This window comes from Xenopus laevis, chromosome 3S (genome assembly GCF_017654675.1).
Source record: "Xenopus laevis strain J_2021 chromosome 3S, Xenopus_laevis_v10.1, whole genome shotgun sequence".
Classification (NCBI taxonomy): Eukaryota; Metazoa; Chordata; class Amphibia; order Anura; family Pipidae; genus Xenopus; species Xenopus laevis.
This window is the reverse complement of record NC_054376.1, coordinates 61,150,945-61,170,598: the sequence shown is the minus strand read 5'-3', so window position 1 is coordinate 61,170,598 and position 19,654 is coordinate 61,150,945. Positions and strand designations below refer to the sequence as shown.

The window sequence follows — 19,654 nt, the reverse complement described above, 5'->3', positions numbered from 1 at the left end:
GATATTGCGTAGTTGCAGGTAAAACTTAGTCCCTTTGTAAAATGTATAATGAAGCAATAGAATTCTTAATGAATCAGATAAAATTGAGCATAGGACTGGCCAGATATGGGATGACTTTGACGTAGTTGGCCAGCTTAAATATATTGCAATATATGGACAAACAATCCCTGGTTTGTTTAAAGGGTAAGGCATTTTTTAGTAGCAGTATGCACAAAATGTCGCTGTCTTAAATATATTGATAATGGCTCAAAAGAAGCTAGCGCACACAGGACTTATGGAGAAAAAAAAGGTTTTTCTTTTAACAGAAAAAATATATATATATATATACACACACACATTATCAATATAAGAATTAACTATTTAATCTCCTTGTTTATTTATCATGCTAATCATTGTTCTGCAAATATAATCACAGCTATTTATACCAGCCAAGAAATTTGCTGAGAAAACCAAAGTATATTCTGTTTCCATCTACTGAGTTCACCAGTGCACAAGTTAATTTTGTAGTGTGTGTTCTAAAAAGAATCTTGGCAACCTATGAAGTGCTTCACGCTTTTCACAGTCACATGGCTCTGTGCTGTCACTCCGTTACCTTAGATTGCTTTCCTAAGGTAGGAGCTAAGTTGATTGGTTGGGAGCCTAGCGCAGCTCTGCTACATAAACTGGTGCCTGACGTGGTTGAGTTTAGACAGAGCTCAGAGCTGGGAGTGGAGGTGAATTTTCTCTGCCTGCAACAGCTGTTCATTTCACGCTGCCTGGTTTTGTTTATTGATCAGTTACAGGTAACTTGCTTCTATCCTTTCTTACATGCTGTTGATTCTCACAGAACAGATCACAAGTATAGTGAATTGTATATAAGATTTTATGGGTTGATTAGATATTAACAATAGGGTTACTTCTGGGCAAGTGAAATCACCAGTATGATATTTTTAAAGTGTAATAGAGTGTAATACAAACATGTTTAGTAGTCTAATTGTAGCTTTCTTAAAGCATTAAATAAGTCACACTAATGTAAAATGATGTTGAATGCTTAGAACATGGTCATTGATGCAGCTTATCCTGCACACAGGTTTTCCTTTGCTATTTTGTGAAAACTTTGCAAACTCCTCTCTTCTTGTTTGCTTTGCTGATCTATTTTTAATGATGTACTGTATTTGCTATCACAGGTCAATAACTGGAATTGCAGACGTGATTGGAGAAATAATCAGCTGGACAGATGTGGCTCTTTGAAAAACTCAAGATAGCAGAAACAAATGGTCTGGATTTCCAAATGACCACAAAAGAAGCTACTGCCATCAGGAGGCAAAGTCTACTAACCTGCCCCAATGTCCTCACCCCGGACCGAATTCCTGAATTTTGCATCCCTCCCCGATTTCCATCCCAAAGAGTCCTGCAAATAAGATCATTTCATAGGTCTGTTCCTGAACTTTCTGGGGCAGCTTTTGAAATAGGAGTACTTACCCCACCAGAGACACATGTTATTCAAATGGACAGTGCAGAAGATTTACTTGAAGAGGAAAGCACTAATGCTGATCCTCAATCCCAAGCTGCACTTTCACTCCCACATCTTCCAAAAATGCAAACTTCATATGGATTCTGCACTTTGCTTGAAAGCCCCAATACCAGAAGGAAAGAGTCTCTTTTTCACAATGACCCTGCCAGTTTTCCCATTCTTCTTCCCAGAACCCGCTCCAACACCACCTCCTCTCCTGGTAGCTTCTCATTCAGACTGCAGCCCCTCAGCCGATATGGTACCTTGGACAGCGACACATCATCTTCTACAGACTCTTCCCCTTTCAACTCACCTTTGTTGCAGAGGTCTCTTCCAAGGGGCAGCTCTTTGCTCAAAGCAATAAGTCAGGATAAGCTTTTCTCACGGGCTTTCAAGGGGAAGACGAAGTTAGGGATATCCAGAAATAACTCGCTGTCTGCAGATGAGGGAAGCTCCACTGACAGCAGTCCCTGCACTGTACGAAGAGTTTCTGATGGGAAGATGGATTCCATATTTCCCATGGATCTTTTGTATTCAAGAGACAGATTTGTGGGAGACAATACTGTTTTCCTTGATGGTGGAGGCTCCCTCCGTTTGTCTGCAGAATACTGCCCCACAGTTCAGAGACTGCGAGTCCGTCTCATTAGTGCTGAAGGACTTTATCAATCGACTGTTGACCCCAAAACCATCAACTGCTTTTTGACTCTGTCTATCACCCCTGGAAAGCAGCAGAAACAGAGGAGCGCTGTCATCAGGAGAAGTCGGAATCCCATTTTCAATGAGGACTTTTTTTTTGAGAACCTTTCAGAAACACAACTCCACTGCCACTGTTTGAAACTTAAAGCAATTAACAAGATGTTTGGTATAAAGAGGGACTGTGTTCTGGGACAGAGTGAGCTTCCTTTGCTCAGCATCCTGTGCTTCTGAACACTTCTGTAGGTCACTAGAACTATGTTGAAGAAGAAGAACAAAACAATTTTATATTTCTTATGTAACTTATGTAAAAACTTGTGAAAAGACAGAGTGTTGGAAAGGGGTGGGGTCTGTAGTGTGTTTACAGGTTATTATTTAAGGGCCATCGACATATAAAAGCATTCTGTCTATGCTGTGTTGCTTTTGAAAACCATACAAGTTTCATGTATTAACTTCAAACCAGACTCAAGATTGACAAAAATATAAAAAAATAATTATATAAGTGTGGTCTGGAGTTAATTTGTAAAATGCACATTTTAAGGGAAAAGGGTGGCTCTCCAGCCAATGGTTAGCTAAACCTCTGAGCAACCCTTATGACAGGAGGACTATGTGGGTTTTAGTTCAACAACATCTATGGGCTAACAATACCTGTCTTTACCCAATCTATCAGAAAACCCAATTTATCAAACACTAAAGGATACTGATTTAGAGACCGATATGAGATATTTACTTTGGAAAGGACAGATCATCTAGCTACTTTAATTACTGGCACTGTAAAAAATACAAAGGTCCATCATGTTTTAGGATCTCAGTGTTCTTTCCTTGATGCTCCGGCTGCCTAACCCCTTGCATCCTAACATGAGATGGCAAGGAATGAAAAAATAGTTTTTGGTTTGGTGTTCAAAATGTAATTTCTTCAAATATCTAAAACCCAAGCTCAGGGCTGATAACAGTAGTGATATCTCACCCCCACAGTAAATCTGAGTTCACTCAAGGTTCAAATGCAGTTTGTTAAATAATCAGCAGTAAGCAATTGTGCACTGGAATATTCTTTTCAGACAGGAGACTGTAACAATAGGCACAAAGAACTGTGATAAGAAAAGCAACATACAGTAAGATTAATGTCATTTTGTGATATTTTCCCTTTAAATATTGCTGCCTGCAAACTGTACTTAAGTTCTTCAATGTACTTCTTGCTATGTAATTATACTTATATTTCATTGTATTGAATATTTTGTATATATTATAAAAATATATTTTTGTATTTTTTATAATAAATATGCGCACATGAGAATGATGTTGTAGACTGCTAAGTATGAAGAATATTGAATCAAAGAAAGAAGTTTTTACATTAATAGTGACCTTTAAATTACAACAACCTTGATTTGTGTGAAAAAGTCACCCTGCATGTCCACAAAATAACCTCAATAGTCATGCCATTTAGTCACTTGGCACAGCCCTTTATTATATATATATAATCAAAAAACTTCTTAGTGTTTATTCGACATTTCGGCTCCTAAACACGAGCCATCCTCAGGGGCATCACAAAGACCCATGAGTGCGGACTCTTTTCTTTATTGATTGTACAATTTTTTGTTCCAGCACCTGGGCAGTGACCTAGTACTCTGGGTGCACCAGGCCCACTCTTCTTTGTATATATATATATATATATATATATATATATATATATATATATATATATATATATATATATATATATAGTTATCAAATTACAATTTATCTTTGGATAATGCCTTAAAATATTATAACTTCATCCCTTATTACTAATAATGTGTTTCTCTCTGGCAGTTCACAGGTTAATGATCTCATTACACAAAGACCAGCATTAACATAAGCAGCTATAAATCTACATTAGCTCCTATGTGTGTTGGAGATTTATAAGCAAGAGGTAAATATTGACAGAGCTGGAGCATGTTAGATATCTTTGGCCTAATAATAAACTACTGTCTGACTTTTCTTTCCACAAGCTGGTGATCCCTGCTCACGAGTAAAGTACATGCACATAGACACCAAGTAGCTTAACCCTATGCCTAACCTAGAGCAGATTGTTGCTTTGCCTTCAGAAAGATTGCCGTTATCTTGGCTTGTTGTCATGGAAACATCCGTAATAAATCTCTGCATAACCGAAAAAAACAGGCTTTATCTATCCCCATGTTCCTGTAGATCTGATCATTCAGTTGAGGCAGGCTTGAACCCTTATTCCTCTTGACATCAAATATTAAAGAGCAGTAAATGAAACCCCAGGGAGGATCACTGTCTGGGTGATAACATGAGGAGAATAAATGTTTTTAAGATGTTGCATGGACAGTTACAAAGCCTTTAGGGCAGTGGCTGATGTGAAGATTTGTCGCCCGCAATAAAAATGTATGACTAGGGGCGAAAAATCTCCAGAAAATGTGTCTCCATTTGAAATAACGGAAATCGCCGGTGGTAAAACGAATGCATCGCTTAGTTATTTTGAAGTCACCCGAAGTTGCCTCAGTAGGAAACTTCAGGTGACTTTGCGATATGTTGGTTTTACTGCCGGCAATTGCAGTTATTTCCAAGGAGACTCATTATCAATAGATTTGTTGCCCACTGTCGTACATAAATTATAGCGGATGAAAAATCTCTCTCGCCACTGCCCTTAGATCATGGACAAAATAAATTTGGGACTTGTGTGCATCCTATGTCTAAGCACAGGCAAAGTTATATATAACTGCATAGATAGCAGGTCCCAGCAAGCTTGTGGAGCTCCCCTTCATTGTGGGTGATAATGCACACTATGCATTGTAAGTCATTAATATATATCCTGTACAAAAGAGGAGATTTGGAAGCATATAGAATATATATATTTTTTTTTTTGATCTGGCTTTCTCATGGGACTACCCAAAACAAAATGTTAGCTGGGTCTACCTACCATTTAGGGATGGCCCCACAGGGGGAGAGTGGCCAGCCTGAAGGAAAGTTTTGGAGATATTTGTAGAAATACGTATTTGCTTTCCTAAAGTCTTGTAAGATTATCTCAATCCTCATTTAAGTAATGCTGGTTTAAGCAAGATTTTCTGCCTTTAATAGCCAACTATGGATGTAGGCCTGGCCCTCAGTTACTCAGGTATTAATGCATGAGAATCCAGCAACTGCCACTAGTGTGTGGTGGTAGGCGTGTAGAAAGGTGATGGATGGACTGGGTCAGAACCAGATAAACAACTGCAACAGTAAACAGGCTGAGGTTCAGGATCAGGACAGATAAGAATCAGACCAGGGCTCAGGAGTCAGTAACCAGAATATAGAGATCAAGATACAAGTTTCAGAGCATCCAGGTTCAAGCAGAGAGGACTTACAATGGGCAGTGAATGAACCAGAGATGTGGATTTATAGAGACACTGATAGGGAACTCAGAACCGATGTGGCCATATATAGAACAGCTGAAGCAGATATTTTGCCTGGAAATCTAGGGTGTCAGACATTCTACATAAGGTCCAGCTTTCCACTTAAACAGGATTTGCATGCAGCACAGAAACCTGCAGGTCCCTGGTTAAAATCCAGGCAGGATGACACACCTAGATACTACTGAAAGCACTGGCATAACCATAGAGAATGCAGACCCCGCGGCCACAGGGGAGGTGGACAGCGGGTCAGCTTCCTCTATAGTTCCTCTATAGAAAATACCCCTCCCCAGCTGCACCTTTTTATCTTTTCTGACACGAGTAGCCAGAGGAGTGGGGGACATGACTGGGCAGGCAGGTGGAGGGAGTGCCACCTTTTTTTTTCAGGGAAAACGGGCAGGAGGAGGAGTAGATGACATCAGAGGGCAGGTTGGTGATGTCGGGCGGGGCAGATGACGTGGCTACCAGTGATTGGCTGATCACCAAGTCATTGAATCAATTTGGAAATCTGGACAGGCACTTTTCACTCGAACAGCCCTTCCAAAAACCGGGCTGTCCAGGTGAAATCCAGGCAGATGACAACCCCCAACTCGCCCCCTCAGTGGCATAAATAGATGTTACTGGGCCCCACAGATAATAATAATTAATTAACCCCCCCCCCTCAGGCTGGTCACAGCTGCAGTGCACTGGAAGTTGGAGTTGATTGAAAGCCTGGTTTTAAGGTCAGTTAGGGTGAACAGGGGTGTAACTACAAAAGCAGAACCTTCAGTCACAGGGAGGCACAAGAGTGTAATGGGCCAGTGAGCCCTAATTAGTGAGCAACTTCAATATATCCTGATCGAATGAGTAAATTACCAATGTTTTGGGGTTCTTAATTATTATCTGTGGGGCCCAGTAACATCTATTTATGCCACTGAGGGGGCAAGTGGGGGTGAACACCAATATACTGTCATAGATATTACTGAAACTATACATAAACTATGAATAAATTGTTTTAGGATTCTTGCAATATAAAGGACAAAACATCGGAAGGTTGGTGTCCCTTTGAAATGCAGAAAGGCTATCAGAAGGATTTAAGGGGGTGCATAACATAAATAAGGGATGTACCACCTGCAACCATCCAACTGTTGCCGAATCCTCAACAATAGAGCAAAGCATTGTTAATCAGCAGAAAATTGAATTTATACATTTATTCCCCTTAAAGAGATACTGATATCAGAAAATAACCTTTTTCATTATCTATCATAACATTGTCTTTGAATGCTATTTATAAATTTGCCATAAAAGTATTTGACTGATGCTTTTACATGACCTTTCTTACTACCCTGTTCCTCTAGGAGGGGGCTGCCATATTTGTGCAGCAGGAGTCCGTTACCATTAGAAACTCTAACTGACAGGCTGAGGTGGGACAGTCAGGTTGACAAAACAGTCAGGTTTAGGAACTTCAAGTAACAATTACTTACAAAAGCAGAACTATCAGCAAAAAACGATCAACATGACCTATAGGTAACTTTTAATGTAGATTAATATTTTCAAAAGAAATTTTTTAGTGTCAGTATCACTTTAAGAAGTTTTTTGGATACATTTTTGGATCCATACATTACAGACTGTTTCACCAAAAGGACTCAGTGAAATACTCCCATTAGGTTGCGTTTTGTGAATGTTATATAATGTTTTATTTTAATTGTTTAGCGTTTGTCTGTATTATGACAAGGTTATTAGACAGTGTTTTGCTTTATCAAGGGTCTTGAACCAGTTTCTTAATGTGGTGATGAGTCTGGCTGAAACAGAGGAGCTGGCAGGTATATTGTTTATAGCAAAAAAATGGGTACTAGTTCTCCAGGCTCTTATGCAAGTACATATAGAAGGCACAGCTCCCCACCATATGCATGACAGCAGGTTAAACACTGGTTTACATGTGGCTACATGCCGGGCTTGGTTCTCCTATACATGGTTGAGGTTGAGCTTCTCTACAATGAGCTCTTGGCAGTGCCCCATCATCTATCTTTCCCTGGCATAATGTAATACTGACACCCATTAAACCAGTAAGTTCTGCCTTTACAATTACGCTTGGTGCATTCTTTTTGGGGAATTTATGATATAATTAACAGTATCTTTATTCACTATATCTGTTCACTATGGGGCCATTTGCATATTATAACCACAGAGGAATGTATTTATTGGTGATGATGTCAGCATGATGTTTTTAAATAGCACACTGAGTATTAAGGTTTGATTTGCCTCCTGTATTCTTTCTTGAAAAAGTCTGAATACAGACCAAAACGTTGATCTTGCAATAAAGTTTTGGAACTGTTTTTGTAAAGCCTGAGAGCGCTGTTACATTTTTTGGTTTAGTTGTTGTGAAACTAGAACTTGGCACCCAGGTGATTATTGGTTTGGAACGTGCCATACCTTATCGTGGTATATATATATATATATATATACTGTATATATATATATATATAGGCTCATTTATAAATGGCAAAAAATGGTGTGCAAAAATAGCAGCACAAGCAGACATGTATTTGACATTTTTCCCCCCGTCCCTGGTGTGTTTGCTTACAGGCACACGTCCTTGTACTCCAGAATGTAGACAGGACGTTAATTGATCCACCCTGATTCCGAGCAATTTGAAGTTGCTTCTTGGAAAAAGTCAGTGACACAATATCGTGTATGGCTTGTGCATCATTTGCCTGTGTTTTGTTTGTATGCACATCTCTGTGTATTTCAATGTCAATGCGTATCAATATAGTTATAGGTAATATAAAAGATATGTTGACCATCATCCACAGACGATATGAAATAATTATTATTTATATTGCATTTAGGATGGTTCAGATCATAGTATTCATTTCTGTGATTTCACAGATTTGTTTTGTGCTAGGTTACTATGGGTTAACATAAGATTTTTTTTCCACTCAGATGAATCAGTAAAACACGAGTGACGCCAGTAAAGGGTGGGAATACCTCTCATCTCTTCATTGTTTACTCAACCTAATCTTCCGGTACAATATTTAATTAAGCACTGCAATAAAGGATTTTTATAAATTGGCTTACAAAGAAGAGCTTGGAAGATGACACATAGCCTTGCAGGTAGAGACTTGCACATGTCTGTTTTTAAAGCTGTATCTGGTTCTGCATACCCGCCTTTTGATGCCCAATGATTTTCTTCCTAAAGTGCACCAAAAATTTATTAAGCCCACATCATACAATGAGGCAACGTTTCGGGCCAACCTGGCCCTTTATCAAGCCATGTGTTACACCATGTTGAATCCTTTTAAAGTGAGAGCAAGGGGTATGAGAGTCCATGCTCCACCCTTTCCTTGTGACATCACAGGGATGTTATATACAATCAGTGAAAAAAATGTAATAGTCCAGGGAAAAATTATAAAGAATAAAAAAAGTCCATACAAATGTCCAAATTAATGTCCAGTTGTCTCTGAAAAAAACATCAAAAATTAATATTGTGAACAAAATTGAATAGTTATATGATCTAGCATACCTGAGGCGCCAGTAAGACTCACTCTGCATACCGTACTCAGCACTTTTCTGAGACACTTAGGGGCCGATTCACTAAGCTCGAGTGAAGGATTCGAATGAAAAATACTTCGAATTTCGAAGTATTTTTTGGGTACTTCGACCATCGAATGGGCTACTTCGACCTTCGACTACGACCTTCGACTTCGATTCGAACGTTTCGAACGAAAAATCGTTCGACTATTCGACCATTCGATAGTCGAAGTACTTTCCCTTTAAAAAAAACTTCGACCCCCTAGTTCGGCAGATAAAACCTACCGAAGTCAATGTTAGCCTATGGGGAAGGTCCCCATAGGCTTGCTAAACTTTTTTTGATCGAAATCCTTTGAATAGTTCGATTCGAAGGATTTAATCGTTTCGATCGAACGAAAAATCCTTCGGTCGATCGAACGAACGTTTAGCGCTAAATCCTTCGACTTCGATATTCGAAGTCGAAGGATTTCAATTCGAGGGTCGAATTTCGAAGTATTTTTTACTTCTAAATTCGACCCTTAGTGAATCTGCCCCAAAATGATATGTCAGATGCTTTGTCAGCACTCAGGGTGTTCTATGCCGATCTTTAATAACCTTAGATAAAAAAGAGTATTTGGTTAAAAACATTTGATTAAACAAATTTATAACATGCAATATGTAACATCATTGTATGTATATACAGGACCAACGTAATAACCTAAAAAATAAAGCTCGCTGGAGTCTATCCCCCCCTCTCCTTGGTATTTCCACAGAGTCAATCACCTGAAATTTAAGTTGACTAACAGAGTGTCGGGCTGTATGGAAGTGTGCAGGGACTGGTAATGCGGTTACGGTAATTCCCTGCGAATTGTAGACTTGTGTTTGGAGATACGATCCCGTATCTTTTGTGTAGTTTCCCCCACATATAGTAAGCCACACGGGCATTTCAACAGATAGATTACATATGAAGATTCACAGGTAAAGTATTTCTTTATCTCATATTTGTGTGGATGATAGAAAACATTGCCTTTTGTAACCGAATTGCATTGAGTACAGTGCAAACAAGGAAAAGTGCCAAATTTTGGATTTTGCAAAAACAACTGTTTACAAGAAGTTTTACCACCGATATCTGCTTTCACCAGGTGGGCCCGAAACGTTGCCTAATTGTATGATGTGGGCTTAATACATTTTTGGTGCACTTTTGCAACTTAAACACAGTGTGCTGCTGGTTCCTTTTTACATATTGTTATGACCCAGCGACAGGAGTGGGTCCTCCAGTCCAGCACCTGACACTACAAGAAGTGTGTATCAGTGAGGTGAGCGCTCCACTTTAACAGGTGTATACAATGATTTTCTTCCGACACGCTCCCACAGCAATTGTGGGCCGACCAGAAGTTAGGTTGCGTGGACCAGAAATGATGTCACGCGATCGCTTTTTTACATCATGAAGCATTGTATATTTTAGTTTACCCCAGGCTTGGCCTCCTCTAGTCCACCCTACTGCATTGGACTGGGTACCCACTGCAACCCGCACAGCGGGGAGACACATTGTGGTTATTGCGCGGTTAACTTGACCACTGTACCTGCTGGTGCTCTTCTAAAAGTGGTGGGTGCAGTGGCGTAACTACTTGCCAGAGGGCCCTGGTACAGGATGGGCACCCAGGACCCCGTCAGGCCCTACCCCCTATGAATTGTGCTGTTGGCATGCATGCTGCAAAATCTCCCCTGCCCAGCCTCCCACAATAACTGTTATCATGGCTCCTGTGGGCCCCAAGGGGGTGCGGTCCCGGGTACGATTGCACCCTTTGCACCCCTGGTAGTTACGCCACTGGGTGGGTGCCAGGTTACACTAGAATAACGTCCCTCTGTTCACTGTACACAACTGACTGCATCCTCCGTGCTTTGTATTAAAGGAATTGTTCAATGTAAAAATAAAAACTGGATAAATAGACAGGCTGTGCAAAATAAAAAATGTTAGCCAAATATGTAATGTTTAAAGACTAGAGTGACTGGATGTCTAACATAACAGAACATAGCCCAACTTCCTGCTTTTCAACTCTCTTGGTTTCCATTGACAGTTTACCCTGGTTACCAGGCAGTAACCAATCAGAGACTTGAAGGGGGGCCACATGGGTCATATCTGTTGCTTTTAAATCTGAGCTGCATGCTGAAGATCAATTGCAAACTCACTGAACAGATATGTACCATGTGCCCCCCTTCAAGTTGTTGACTAACTCAGAGTTAGAGAACTGAAAAGCTGGAAGTAGTGTTCTGGCTATTATGTTACACATCCAGTCACTCCAGTCTTTATACATTTATACATATTTATACATATTACATTTTTGGCTAACCAACATTTTTTATTTTGCACAGACTATCTATTTACACAGTTTCTATTTTCACGCTGAACTATTCCTTTAAGTCCCAAGACCGTATTTAAGAAAGTTGCTCTGTGCCACATAAGATATGTGAAACATCATCGGTGATGTTGCTCATAGCAACCAATCAGAATTTGCTGTTGTTTTGAAACAGTTGAAGTCTAATTGCTATCCGCAACATTACCGATGATGTTTCACTTTTCACTTTTTTCTCCTGTTTTTTACACAGCATGATAAATAGGCCTCTAAGTTTCTCATATTACATAACCCTAACTGCATAACAACGATGCTTATTAGCTCTTAAATTGGAAAAAAAAGAGAACTACATAGAATGGTAACAAAAGAAAACAATTGGTTTCTTTCAGAGACCCCATAGATGTTAACATCTGCCACCATATTAAAAGACCACTAATAAAAGTATACTGAAATGTGTACAAATATGTTTCTCACCAAAGCTTTAATATCCATTATATACTGGATATATTAACTAATCTAAATGAACATTTAGGCTTTTTAATGTGACTTTTCATTAGTATGTCTCACCTGTTGCTTGGCGATAGATTTGTTCCATGGGCTACAAGAGAACAGTGCCACTCTATGATTTCTGCTGCAGACAAAATCACAGATGTTAGAAATGCATTCACTTTTAAATAAATATTGTAAAAATGACAGCCCCATGTTTGAATGTGTTTCTGCTTTCATAAAAATTGTTGAATTGGCAACAATTCACACTGTTTTAAATGGCACCTGCCCAAAAGCAGTACTTGCCGTTCATTAAAACGTCTGCTAATATATTTCTAGCATTTACCCAGAGGTGCCAGACAGTCTTGTTCAGTTGTGCAAACATGTAAAACAAGTATAGGTAAAGGTATCCATTTCATTATAGAGTTGAAACTATTTTATCAACAAAAAGTATATTACACACACACACACACACACAAACACACACACATTTATTATTTGTGTTTTTTTCACTAGTTTAGCTAGACTAACCAAATCATAACAGTTTAGGCAGTATTCTAAGTGGTGATAATACCTTACTAAAATAAGTAATGCCAGTGTCGGACCGGGATGTCTCGGGCCCACCAGAAATTTCTCCAAATAATTTTTTCCTTTTTTTCTCCATTCACATTTTTTTAATCACTTTTCCTTAAATATTATCATCCATTCTTCCCTCCATTTCCTCTCTTCTCTCTTAGAAATGGGGGAATGGCTGTGGTATAGACATACAAGGCAAATAATTGGTTTAGCAGAAGGGCCCACGGATACCTGGGCCCACCGGGAGTTTTCCTGGTATCCCGGTGGGCCAGTCCGACACTGAGTAATGCTGTCTTACAGTGGTAAATTGATATATATATATATAAAATCATTTATAATTGTTGGCGATAAAGCATACATGTTCAGTGAACAGCCACCTAAGTGTCCACAAAGACAGCCTCCCTATTGTGCTCTGGATTTCTATAACACTGATGAAAATAGCAACATTGTAGCTGGAACAGTGTGTGCCACAAACAGCCACAGAGGCAAGAAACATTTGACACAGTCTGCAATATTTGACCTTGATTTGTTCAACAGAAAATATCCTTTTTCATCACAATATACAAGCAGAAGAGTAAATGAGTTATACAATATATTGATATATATATATATAGTACTACAACCTTTTTAATAGCTACACTAATGAGAAATAAAGTATATTGTGCTGTGGTGGCATTTGTGCAGTCCAATATCAAGTGCATATTAAAATGTATCTAGTCAAAGGGGCTAAATGCAGTAGTGAGGCTACAGAGATTTTGGCCGTAATTAGCATAATTCATTTTTAACCAGCCTCATTTAATGGGGAATTTTGGGAGATATATAATTTAGGTAAAAGTAATGAATTAAATGTCCTGTTTTGTTCAGTTGAAATCTTAACACTATAGAGTTCCTAATGCCTGCTGATGTGGGGTAAAACCAGGGATGCCAGAAATGTAGTTTAGCTTAAGGAGGCTTCTAAAGCATTCGAGAGATAAAGGACAGCTAGAGGGCAATGAGATTTGCATGCTTTCCTCAAAGTCACATGGTTATATCAATGTTTAAGAGGCCCAATGTTGGTTGTATAATCCTGAAAAAGTGTTTTGGAAAGTTGGCATTGCATGAAGTTTGGGCAGTGGATTCTGGTACTGGAATGCAATGTTTGTATTTCCACTTGAAATTATCTCCACTTTCAGATATTTCCAGAGTTATCAGCCAACTCTTACCTTATTTTGTCCCAAGCTAACACACTTAGATAAGGGGACCGTGTTCTTGGTAACCTTTTCTGTTTTGTATCTGATATGCTTCTTTGGCAACAGGAACATTGCACTTAATACACGTGAATTCCCATTAAGTTTAAGCCTTGTGGTTGGCTACAAGGAAGTCCAGACTAGAAGGTGCCTGTGTTTTAAGTCATATCAGGTAAAATGTTATTGCTTATAGACTGAGTAGCATGCACAGACAGATGAGCCAGGAGTCATAAGACAAAATCCTTTTTCATTTAAATGTTGTACAAATAAGCAGACATACAATTCAAGCACCATATTTTACACCTATCTTCAGGACAACTAGCAAAAACTCTAATGCTTGGTTTGTAAATATTAGAAATAGGTACTATAAGGTTCATCTGTGGAGCCTGCAGTGGACTTGCCAGGTATATCTACTCACATAATGGAGCTCATCTATTTAGACATCACAGAAAGTGAAGTCTGCATACAACTGTACCCCTTTACACAACATAAACTGGTAAGGTAAATGTATAAGGTTTGGTAAAAAAAAAAAAAACCTGTTAGTTCTTGTCAATGAAAGTCAATATATATGATTCATAGCCCTAAAAAGAAACTTTGTATGGATCAGCCACACATTCCAAAATGTTCTTAATCAATAATAAAGTATCTAATAAAGGTTATACTTTAGGAGATTAGTATGTCTACAGAGTCACTTTTGCAGAATGTACAATCTGGGTCTTTAAGAGGAAATCAATACTAGTTGTCATAAATTGTAATTTCCTTATAGGAAATACTCGAGTATAAACCGACCCGAGTATAAGCCGAGGTACCTAATTTTACCTTAAAAAACTTGTAAAACTTATTGACTCGAGTATAAGCCTAGGGGTGAGAAATGCATTTTAGGACATCTTCAGCAGAACACACCTCCTGCATGTGCGCTCTGCTAGGGAAGAACTCACCTCTTACTTACTGATCCGAAGAGGCTGCAGTCACAGCTCTGTGCTACCCACACTTGCTGTTGTGAAGGTATACATATATTACATACATATATACATACATACATTACATATATACATACATTACATACACATACATACAAACATACAGCAAGGGTTGGACCAGTGCTGCACCATACTCAGCCAGGTAAGGCAATGAGACACTCACAAGCTCGCTTCCCCACAGGCTCAGCCCACTCCACACACGAGTGGAGGGATAAACCTGCCTCTGCGTTGGAGCATCTGGATCTCCAGAAGCCTGCCCGCTATCCCTGGCCCAGAACACCAGCCTGCGCACTTACTTGGCCACAGCTCATCTCTAGCGCGAGTCCCCACAGGACTGCAGAGGTGGCGACACCCATCGCCATGCTGCCGGCTGCCTCTGATGATGTCACGTGATGAAGGCACTGTGAGTGAGTGGGAGGTGCCGGGGAGGGAAGTGAATGGTGTGCGCACACAGGAGTGTGTGTTCTGCTGAAGCCCAGCCATTCGTGTCATTGACTCGAGTGGGTGAGACAGAGTGGATGCTGAAAAACTCAGCTTTTACTCGAGTATATACGGTAATCATTGATATGCTTTAGCCACAACTGTAAAGGCAGTCCCACTAAATTTCACATACATTCAGTGGATGCTTGTAGCCACAGAAAGACTGCTACATGATTAGACTTTGCAAATGTTACAAATACATGTTAAGCAAACAAAGAGAAATGCAGAGAAATGGGCAGATTTGGTATAAAAGGTTAAGGCAGCAGTGGCACAGAAGATGCAGTTTTGAACAGGCACCGTTTAAGATAGGACATACAGGTTTAAGATAAATCTGACTAGTTAGGCACAAATAGTTGCATAATTCATTTGGGTTGAAAAAAGGCAAAGGTCCATAAAGGTCCACCACTCCAAATGACCCCAAGTTCATATATATGCATATCTATAAAGACCTATCAATACACTTACATAAATAAAATTTAAGTTCAGTTGTTTTCAGAAAGTTCACCAGAAATACAGATTTCTTTAAATTACTTTCTATTTTTACTGTTTTTCTTATATTTTAAAATTTAATTGTCCACATTAGTATGTCTTTTTGAAGGATCTCGGGTGGGGGGTAACAACTCTGCAAACTGTTCTCAATTGATACAATAGTTGAAACATTTCTTATCTTTGGACCTGTATATAATTGAAGCAATAGTTGTTAATATTCCACAGATGCTGCTGAGAAATGTTTCAACTAATGTAGCAACTTGTAACAGACCCCTGCGGTACTTTACTAACAACACTGGTCTACTAGATTGAAGATATTCCTTTTACCAACACTCTTTTTATTATATCCTTTAGTCAGTTTTCTTTCCAAGTACAAATACTCTGTTTCAGGCCAATATTCCTTAGTTTAACCCATAAACTTCTGTCTGGTACTGTATCAAATGCTTTAGCAAAGTCTAGCTCACATACAGTGCCACCTAAAAGTCTAGGTTTCAGCTCATCTCCTCATGGATGGCAAATCTTATTTCATCATAAGATTAGTGTACCACAGCTAGACCCAGTAGCCTAGAGCGAAAAAAGGGATTATGTGATAATTTGTGGGAGGGCTCCATTGGTGGGACACAACCTAGAAGCATTTGACATACACAGCACTGGAGATTGATTCTAAGAATCGACTGGGACTCTTAGCCTGTAAATATTGTAAAACAAAATTAAGATAGTCCAAAAAGACTGCACGACACCCTGATAATCTGTGTCTTTTGTTTCTGGGAACTACAAAGTTAGATACTGCACTAGCAAACAATTTAAAAGCTGTTATTATATAAAAGCTCTGCAAGCCTTAGTTCTTTCCAGAAACTATATCTACAAAATATTTGAATAACTCCAGATTATCAACAGTGCTCTGTATGCTTGGTACAAAGTCACAAATATGTTCCTTGAAAGGTTGTGTGAAAACAGAATCATCATTGTTGAATGCAGATAACTTTCTTACTCTAAGATATGAAAATAATACAAGACAGGCAGGGCCGGATTTACATAGTGGGCGCCCCTAGGCCCACTGCCGTTTGTCGCCCCTGTCCCCTCCAGGGGGACAGGAACAATGGGGATTCGTGCATGGAAAATTTATAAAATGGTTGTATCTCCAGCGCATCCCCAGTGTTTATGAACCAATGTGGGTGTGGTTGGGAAGCATGTCGCCCCCTAAAAACTCTGCTGCCCTAGGCCCGGGCCTAGGTGGCCTTTCCACAAATCCGGGCTTGAAGACAGGCAGGCAGACAGACAGATACCCAGATTTATGGTACCATAAGCCAAGTGTTCTCCACTTCCCCCATTTACCTTTTGCAGGGTGAGGCAGAACCTCAAGGGTGCAAGGGTTTTTAAGTAGCTTGGATCCCTGTATTGTCCAGCTGCTTAAAGGCTTTGTATCTGTAAACATGAAGTTGTAATAGTAAAGTATTGGATGCAGAAATTATTATATTCTAGTCACATGTCAGTTTTATTGTTTAATGTTTTAATATTTTGTCCAATGTTCATTTTAATATTTTTAAACTTAATTTTTGTATGCAATGTTGAGTTGGCACCATCTCTAGGAAGTTCATTCTGGATATAAGAATTATGAAATTTTGATGATTTGATTTTGGCATGCGGCCCAAGATGGATATGAATGCGGCCCAGCTTGAACTTCCGCCAATCCAGGAAACGTCATGTTGCAATGTAACGCACAGAGCGTATGTACGCGGTTGCTAATTGTGTGCATGTGTGGTTTAAATTTTACATAGGGTATGCCGTGTGTGGCTTTCTAGAGCAGTAAAAGCAGTTAACAAGTGAGAGTTCAGTTACTTACAAAAGCAGGTAAGCATTTTTCAGTGGCATCGCCCGCTATGCTAGGGTTATATGCAGCACCTACATTTGTGAGCAACTTTTTTCAAGAATGAACACATTAAGAGTAAAATTAGAACTAAATTATCTAATGAGCACCTTGAGAATTCACTGAGAATTGCAACTACTTCCATTCAACCAGCTACTGATACATTCGTTTCTCAAACACAATGTCAAAAATCCCACTAGGTTTATGATACCCTCTTTTCTTTTACTTTTACAATAAAATAAATCAAAAGTTAGCGTTAGCATCTGTGTGTATTCCGAGTGTGGCCCAAGAACATTTATCTTCTTCCAATGTGGCCCAGGGAAGCCAAAAGGTTGGACACCCCTGTTTTAAACTTTGTGACCTTTACAATGTGAATCAGCGCAAACAGAATTCATGTATCCTGCATGGTATGGGTAATTGCTTTTCTCCGACACACTTTTGGATGCTACTTTACTTGGCTAGATGCCCTTTGCTTTATTAGCAAACAAATTTATAACCTTCTTTTAAAGGAAAGGAAAACTGCCAACCAGGAAATGAAAAAAGTGAAGTAAACACAGGGAAAAATGATCTCATATTTATATCTTGGCTTGGAAACACCTGTGATTTATTTTGGTTAATAAGGGCTGTGTGTCTGACAATTTATATGTATCTTCATTTCAATCAGGACAAGTTTTGTTATAGGAGACTACCCAATGAATTTTTCTAATGGGTGTGTCTATGTTATTGCATGTACTTTCTTATTCTGGGTAATATTTAGCCAGTGTTCTTATGTCTAATTTTCAGAAACAGACAATCACAAAACTAGTCCAAAAACAAGTCCAAAATCATTTCAATAGTAAACCACAAATATCCCCAGTGAAAGACACACTGGCTATTAAAAAAATATACAGTATACACATCTTTACCTAGACCTCCCTAACCTGGAAGCATTATCCACAGGAAGCATCCACCCACTGATGATAACCACCCTTTCAGTTATTTTCCTGCTAGGATGAATCCTCTTGATGTATTACTTGACAAGAGGATTTGCATATTTAATATGGGTTCATAAAGTTTTTTCATAGTCTTGGAAAGTAAGGCTGAGGAATAGCAAGCCATGCCAATAGATAAAAATAAAAACCGCAGGAAAAAATCGAATTGCCACATATACCTATGAATGCTTGTCAATCGGGTTCCCACCTGGCTGGTATTTACTGTTCTGGCCAGTGAAAATTATGCTTGACCCCAATGTTATTAATAGGGAAGGAAGATAAATATATAGAAAGAACAGTATTTTTTCCAGAAAAGGGGGCAAATGTACTTGTCACGTGTTTCATTTAAAAATGATTTGTAACTCTCCTAGGCACCCACTTATCAGAGCCACAGCCCTATAGGTTTAATTTCTGTCCCGTAAAATATTTTTTTATTCTATTGTCATAGGCCTCTTTTCTCCATCATGTTTTAGAAATGATATCCAGTAGCAATCTCCGGACACAGTAGTAATAATAATAACAGTTGTAATCGTGTGTAGTAAGGATGGGAACCATTTTCAAAGATTACATAGGTTAATAAATAATATCCTACATCTCTGTCTGCTAATATTAATTGTTTTCCCGTAGCTCATGAAAAATCTGTGTGTATATTTATTTACAAAGAATCAACTAACACAGATGTCTTATCTAAACAACACAGAAAATGCATAGAAAGACTTTTTGTGAGTTGGCATAAGATAGTTTGTTATACAGCACGTTATGCTGGTCAGTGTTTTGGTCTGTTTTGTTGCCAAGCAAATTTTTTAAATCTGCACCAACTAGATAAAGCCATTTTCTTTGCCATTTCAGATAACAAGCCACATTAACAATTAACTATAAAAAGACCTTAGCAAGACATTGATCCTGGGTATTAATTTTTACAATAAAAACTAATTTGATAATAGATTCATACTAAGGGACGTGGCAGAGACCCCGGGTGACTGGGTCCTTATGTCAGTCAATCTCTTACAGCTGTAAGTTCTAGTTACACAAGCCGAAACAGTGCTACACAGCAGCTTATTTATATAAGAAAGTGAAGAATCATTGTTAATTGCTACCCTGAGATAAAGTATCAATACTGTATCAATATTTTCCATGGACATATCTAAAGTTTTTCTTTCTC

General features: G+C 38.9%; 1 protein-coding gene across 1 annotated transcript; it reads left to right on the top strand.

Annotated features, from left to right (window-relative positions):
* The first annotated feature begins 694 nt into the window (after nucleotides 1–694).
* LOC108712478 (C2 calcium-dependent domain-containing protein 4C) lies at nucleotides 695–2,636 on the top strand. Its single transcript, XM_018254681.2, has 2 exons — nucleotides 695–782; nucleotides 1,167–2,636. Exon 2 carries the CDS (start codon nucleotides 1,217–1,219, stop codon nucleotides 2,417–2,419), a length of 1,203 nt encoding a protein of 400 aa, XP_018110170.1. The 5' UTR covers nucleotides 695–782; nucleotides 1,167–1,216; the 3' UTR covers nucleotides 2,420–2,636.
* Nucleotides 2,637–19,654: the final 17,018 nt, after the last annotated feature.